The following is a 7,339-nucleotide window of genomic DNA, read 5'->3' on the forward strand; positions in this document are numbered from 1 at the left end:
AGCCTATCTCCAACCTTTTTAACCTGTCTCTCCTTTCTGGGGAGGTTCCCATTGCTTGGAAGGCAGCCACAGTTTGTCCTTTATTTAAAGGGGGAGATCAAGCTGATCATAACTGTTATAGGCCCATTTCTATTTTGCCCTGTTTATCAAAAGTGTTGAAAAACTTGTCAATAATCAACTGACTGGGTTTCTTGATGTCTATAGTATTGTCTCGGGTATGCAATCTGGTTTCTGCTCCGGTTATGGATGTGTCACTGCAACCTTAAAGGTCCTAAATGATGTCACCATTGCCCTTGATTCTAAGCAATATTGTGCTATTTTTATTGACATGGCCAAAGATTTTGATACGGTAGACCATTCCATTCTTGTGGGCCGGCTAAGGAGTATTGGTGTCTATGGCCTGGTTTGCTAACTACCTCTCTGAGTGCAGTGTATAAAGTCAGAAAGTCTGATGTCTCAGCCACTGCCTGTCACCAAGGGAGTACCCCAAAGCTCAATCCTAGACCCCACGCTCTTCTCAATTTACATCAACAACATAGCTCAGGCAGTAGGAAGCGCTCTCATCCATTTATATGCAGATGATAGTCTTATACTTAGCTGGCCACTCCCCAGATGTTGTGTTAAATGCTCTACAACAAAGCTTTCTTAGTGTCCAACAAGCTTTCTCTGCCCTTAACCTTCTGAACAGCTACAATACAAAGGTCATGTGATTTGATAAGAAGAATGCTGCTCTTCCCCCAGGTGTTATTACTACCTCTGAGGGTTTAGAGCTTGAAGTAGTCACCTCATACAAGTACTTGGGAGTATGGCTAGACTGTGCACTGTCTTTGTCTCAGCACATATCAAAGCTGCAGGCTAAAGTTAAATCTAGACTTGGTTTCCTTTATCATAATCGCTCCTCTTTCACCCCAGCTGCCAAACTAACCCTGATTCAGATGACCATCCTACCCATGCTAGATTACGGAGACATCATTTATAGATCAGCAGGTAAGGGTGCTCTTGAGCGGCTAGATGTTCTTTACCATTCGGCCATCAATGCACTTTTATAGGACACATCACTGCACTCTGTACTACTCTGTATTCTGTTCATCTCTGTATACCCATCGCAAGACCTGCTGTTTGATGCTTATTTATAAAACCCTCTTAGGCCTCACTCCCCCCTGTCTGAGATATCTACTGCAGCCCTCATCCTCCACATACAACACCCGTTCTACCAGTCACATTCTGTTAAAGGTCCCCAAAGCACACACATCCCTGGATCGCTCCTCTTTTCAGTTCGCTGGAGCTAGTGAATGGAACGAGCTCCAACAAACACTCAAACTGGACAGTTTTATCTCAATCTCTTCATTCAATGACTCAATCATGTACACTCTTACTGACAGTTGTGGCTGCTTTGTATGATGTATTTTTGTCTCCACCTTCTTGACCTTTGTGCTGTTGACTGCCCAATAATGTTTGTACCATGTTTTGTGCTGCTATCATGTGGTGTTGCTACCATGCTGTGTTGTCTTAGGTCTCTCTTTATGTAGTGTTGTCTCTCTTGTTGTGATGTGTGTTTTGTCCTATATTTATGTTGTATTTATTTTAATCCCAGGCCCCCGTCCCCACAGGAGGCCTTTTGGTAGGCCGTCATTGTAAATAAGAATTTGTTCCTTACTGACTTGCCTAGTTAAATAAAGGTTTAAATAAATAAAAATAGGCTCACTGGGCAGCTTGGGGCTGTGGTTCCCTTTGTAGTCTAATAGTTTGCAAGCACTGCCACATCCGACGAGCATCGGAGCCGGTGTAGTACGATTCAATCTTAGTCCTGTATTGATGCTGTACCTGTTTTGATGGTTCAAATCAAATCAAATCAAATTTTATTTGTCACATACACATGGTTAGCAGATGTTAATGCGAGTGTAGCGAAATGCTTGTGCTTCTAGTTCCGACAATGCAGTGATAACCAACAAGTAATCTAACTAACAATTCCAAAACTACTGTCTTATACACAGTGTAAGGGGATAAGGAATATGTACATAAGGATATATGAATGAGTGATGGTACAGAGCAGCATACAGTAGATGGTATCGAGTACAGTATATACATATGAGATGAGTATGTAGACAAAGTAAACAAAGTGGCATAGTTAAAGTGGCTAGTGACATAAGAATGCAGTCGATGATCTAGAGTACAGTATATACATATGCATATGAGATGAATAGTGTAGGGTAAGTAACATTATATAAGGTAGCATTGTTTAAAGTGGCTAGTGATATATTTACATCATTTCCCATCAATTCCCATTATTAAAGTGGCTGGAGTTGGGTCAGTGTCAATGACAGTGTGTTGGCAGCAGCCACTCAATGTTAGTGATTGCTGTTTAACAGTCTGATGGCCTTGAGATAGAAGCTGTTTTTCAGTCTCTCGGTCCCAGCTTTGATGCACCTGTACTGACCTCGCCTTCTGGATGATAGCGGGGTGAACAGGCAGTGGTTCGGTGGTTGATGTCCTTGATGATCTTTATGGCCTTCCTGTAACATCGGGTGGTGTAGGTGTCCTGGAGGGCAGGTAGTTTGCCCCCGGTGATGCGTTGTGCAGACCTCACTACCCTCTGGAGAGCCTTACGGTTGAGGGCGGAGCAGTTGCCGTACCAGGCGGTGATACAGCCCGCCAGGATGCTCTCGATTGTGCATCTGTAGAAGTTTGTGAGTGCTTTTGGTGACAAGCCGAATTTCTTCAGCCTCCTGAGGTTGAAGAGGCGCTGCTGCGCCTTCTTCACGACGCTGTCAGTGTGAGTGGACCAATTCAGTTTGTCTGTGATGTGTATGCCGAGGAACTTAAAACTTGCTACCCTCTCCACTACTGATCCATCGATGTGGATAGGGGGTGTTCCCTCTGCTGTTTCCTGAAGTCCACAATCATCTCCTTAGTTTTGTTGACGTTGAGTGTGAGGTTATTTTCCTGACACCACACTCCGAGGGCCCTCACCTCCTCCCTGTAGGCCGTCTCGTCGTTGTTGGTAATCAAGCCTACCACTGTTGTGTCGTCCGCAAACTTGATGATTGAGTTGGAGGCGTGCATGGCCACGCAGTCGTGGGTGAACAGGGAGTACAGGAGAGGGCTCAGAACGCACCCTTGTGGGGCCCCCGTGTTGAGGATCAGCGGGGAGGAGATGTTGTTGCCTACCCTCACCACCTGTGGGCGGCCCGTCAGGAAGTCCAGTACCCAGTTGCACAGGGCGGGGTCGAGACCCAGGGTCTCGAGCTTGATGACGAGCTTGGAGGGTACTATTGGAGGGCATAGTGGGATTTCTTATATTCTTCCCGCTCCTTGAAAGCAGCAGCTCTTCCCTTTAGCTCAGTGTGGATGTTTCCTGTAATCCATGGCTTCTGGTTGGGGTATGTATGTACGTGTGCTCCTCAATGCCATCGGAAGAATCCCGGACCATATTCCAGTCTGCTAGCAAAACAGTCCTGTAGTTTAGCATCTGCTTCATCTGACCACTTTCTTATTGACCAAGTCACTGGTACTTCCTGCTTTAGTTTTTGCTTGTAAGAAGGAATCAGGAGGATATAATTATGGTCAGATTTGCCAAATGGAGGGTGAGGAAGAGCTTTGAATGCGTCTCTGTGTGTGGAGTAAAGGTGGTCAAGAGTTTATATTTTTTTATTACAGCTTTTCCCCCCCTCTGGTTGCACATCTACTTGTATCAATGAATTGCATAGAAAACAAAATGCAATTATTAGGCTATTACCATTTTAATGAGTAACTATATGGTAAGCGGTGGACTGTAAAATACAGTTTAACTGCTCTGTTCAAATGTAACATCAAGGGTCAACTTAGAGTAATTTTATAGACTTCAGTTTTACCTTAAATGGTTTTTAGTTCAAACAACATACTATACTTTAGGTACATGAAGCACCAGTAGTAGCAGTAAGGTGAGGTAGGAGAGCTGCCCATACAGCACACTGCAAAAAGGATCACTTGGAGACTGGATAGAGGTCCATTTAAAATACTTATTTTTATTTTATTTACAAAGGCAGGGTCCTTTGCAGTTTTAGGGCCAGGCAGAATTTCCCCTTACTAATAAATTACTTTTAGGCTCTTGTCATGCTCGTCTGTTCTGACTCCCTCTCCTCATCCGTACTCCAGCCCACCTCACAGTGCATCTCGTCTGGCCGGCCCGCCCCCTCAGCTATTACAAGACGATGCTGAGCAGCAGGCTGCTCTCCTATTGGCCTGTTCTGGTGACAGTCTCCTTGCGCCCCTCCCTCCGATCAACATGTTTGATCTCCTGGAAGCGTTACAGGTGAGAGAATCACAGCTTCAATCTGCCTTACGTCACATGATATACCTATAACAAAAAACATTCTGACATTTGAATTGATTGGCTTTTTCAACCGCATTCCACAAACATTTTTCTCTCTAATCAAAAGGAAAGCTGAAAAGGTATTTGTGTCATTGTATGTGAAAGAAAAATCAACTCAAACAACTATATTGTTCATGATTTTCCTTGACGTAGGTCCACCGAGGTGTGATGCCCTCTCACACCATGTATGCCCTGAACATGGAACGGATTCTGTCCCGGCTGTGGCATCCCAGTCACGAGGACCTGGAGCAGGACCATGTGCACCGCCAACGCCTCGCAGGGAAGGATGGTCTGCTCGTCAGCTGAGACACACACACACACAGACAGTCTCTGGTGGATAGACAGGCAGATTGTGGTGGGGGTATGGCTGAGACAAATGGAGAGTTTAACACACAGTGTTGAGGCATCCATATGGCCCCTAAACCCTGCCTTGAAGCAGAGCGAGAGGATGATATCGAAGACTGGATTTCCACTCCACTAGGTCTACTGTTCGCTGCTCTGGCCCCCCAATGGTGGAACAAACTCCCTCACGACGCCAGGACAACGGAGTCAATCACCACCTTCCGGAGACACCTGAAACCCCACCTCTTTAAGGAATACCTAGGATAGGATAAAGTAATCCTTCTCACCACCCCCCTTAAAAGATTTAGATGCACTATTGTAAAGTGGCTGTTCCACTGGATGTCATAAGGTGAACGCACCAATTTGTAAGTCGCTCTGGATAAGAGCGTCTGCTAAATGACTTAAATGTAAATGTACTCCGTAGAGGCTCTGCAACCGCTTCACCACGCACCACAACTTTACACTAGTGTCAATAATGTTTTTGAACGCTTGGTAGAGTGCAAACCCAGCCTAAGATGCACACAGTAGATCTGTGTTGAAGGCTCACAGAGCTGTGCTGTAATGACAAGGAAGGAAGGAATGAAGGCCCAGTGTGGTGTGGTCACAGACAGCTTGTTATGGCACTAACATGTCTACACAGGTGCGCACACAGTGATATCTCTCCCATAGCCTCTCTGACCCTCCTTTAAATGCACCGTTAGTGATGTTAATACGTTTGAGGAGGTGTGCATTTCTGACCTGGTGGGTTTATTTTGTCAGTTAATTTGTTTGATAGAATAGTGTTACATTTGTTGTATTTCCCAAGCCTCTGTGTACAAATGTTGCAGCCCTATTATTGCGATATTAACATGCTCTTGTAGAGTTATGCCTGAGTAGTACACTTGGGTCCTTGTTCACTGTACTTTGTCAGAGCAATGCATGCATTAGTATGCATACAAATATGTATATATATATGTGTGTGTGTATATATATATATATATATATATGGTTTAGTTATTATTATTATTTTTTTACACCAGCGATCTTGTTTAATATCAAAGTCCACTTGACCAATAGTATTTACTCTAGTATCTTATGGTGCCACTCTTGCCAATGACATCTATAGTGCCACCAACTGGTCTGGTGCAGCCATCTAAAGGTTGCAGTGACTTTATGTTCACACAGCTTGTAAGGACATATATGTAAGGTTTACTTACCAAGTTTCATGGCCCATGTCCATCGGTTCAGTTCTTTATAGCCCTGGTGTGATGTGGTGCAGTGTGGCCGACTTTGAATGCAGCAACTAATCATTGTCAAATTCATTAGGCTAATTCATTGACGCCAGATTTGGTATATAGACTCAATCTGACTTCATGAGAATATATTTTTAAGTATTATTAGCATATGTGCTAACATGCATCTATAGGTTCATCTTAAGGATGTCCATGATGGCGATGATGCGTTTCAAGTTGATAGGCCACTTTGGAGTGGCTTTACTGTGGTTTAAATGGACACGTCAAATCTGATTTTTGATTTGTAACTCTGCCTTCTTTTTACCAATCCCTTTAGCTTTTCTCAAGCTAAGTTAAGATGTAGCATGGGCCAACATTCCACATTTTGTGTCATGGTTCATGAGAAGATTTCTTTGAAGTTATTATTATATTTTTGTTTTTCACATTTTAGCATATGTGCTAATATGCATCTATTGGTATAGTGTGGCCATCTTTGAATGCATTAATGTTGTTTTCTCAAACTGTTTAGGGACTGTTTTGATGATTCAAAATACCAAATTCTGAGTGTATCAGACTTTCAGTCCAGGTGAAGATTATTTTATGATTACTTTAAACATTAGCCTTAAATAGGAATCTTTTAACAATTCACTTTGACTACATTTTTTAAAGATATCAAAGCAAAACTTAACATGGTTCATCATGGTAATGTATTTGATGACCCTACAAAGTTGCTAGGCCATTGTGGATTTACAAAGGTTTTAAATGGACATGTACAATCTGATTTCCTGATTTATCAATAACTCAGCCATCTCGTCACCAATCCCTTAGTTTTTCTCAAACTAAGTTAAGAGATGGTATAATTTGGATTTATGGTTCATGAGAAGTTTTTCAAAGATTTTTCAAAATGTCCAAAATGGAGGAAAATCTATCCTGGGGGACCGTATGGGTTCTTGAGGCAAATTTGTTCAGCATAGCTTTGCTGTGAATCCCTTATAATAATAGTAAACAGTATGGCAGCATCATAAGTGGTGTGCAAGTGTCCGTGTAGGCGTGATAGTCCTGTTTACATGTATATTGGCCTAAAACATGACTGGTAGCAGGGTTATAGATAACTACTTATGGTAATATACTAATGGTATTATATACGGTGCATTTGGAAAGTATTCAGACCCCTCGACTTTTTCCACATTTTGTTACGTTACAGCCTTATTCTAAAATTGTTTTTTGTTTTTTATAAAATCCTCAGTCTACACACACTACCCCATAATGACAAAGTGAAAACAGGTTTTTAGATTTTTTGTGTGTAAATGTATTAAAAATAAATAAAAAACATACCTTTTTTATTTAAAGTATTCAGACCCTAGCTATGAGACTTGAAATTGAGCTCAGGGGCATCCTGTTTCCATTGATCATCCTTGATGTTTCTACAACTTGA

General features: G+C 42.5%; 1 protein-coding gene across 2 annotated transcripts in view; it reads left to right on the forward strand.

Annotated features, from left to right (window-relative positions):
* LOC115101755 (transcriptional adapter 1-like) overlaps positions 1-4,982 on the forward strand; it is a 28,736-nt gene extending 23,754 nt beyond the window's left edge. For both annotated transcript variants that reach the window (XM_029621218.2, XM_029621219.2), the window contains 2 exons: positions 4,135-4,291; positions 4,505-4,982. In XM_029621218.2, coding sequence (XP_029477078.1) covers positions 4,135-4,291; positions 4,505-4,657 — 310 coding nt within the window. In that variant the 3' untranslated portion in view covers positions 4,658-4,982. The remainder of the gene's footprint in view (positions 1-4,134; positions 4,292-4,504) is intronic.
* The last annotated feature ends 2,357 nt before the right edge of the window (positions 4,983-7,339 follow it).

This window comes from Oncorhynchus nerka, linkage group LG20 (assembly GCF_034236695.1).
Source record: "Oncorhynchus nerka isolate Pitt River linkage group LG20, Oner_Uvic_2.0, whole genome shotgun sequence".
NCBI lineage: Eukaryota > Metazoa > Chordata > Actinopteri > Salmoniformes > Salmonidae > Oncorhynchus > Oncorhynchus nerka.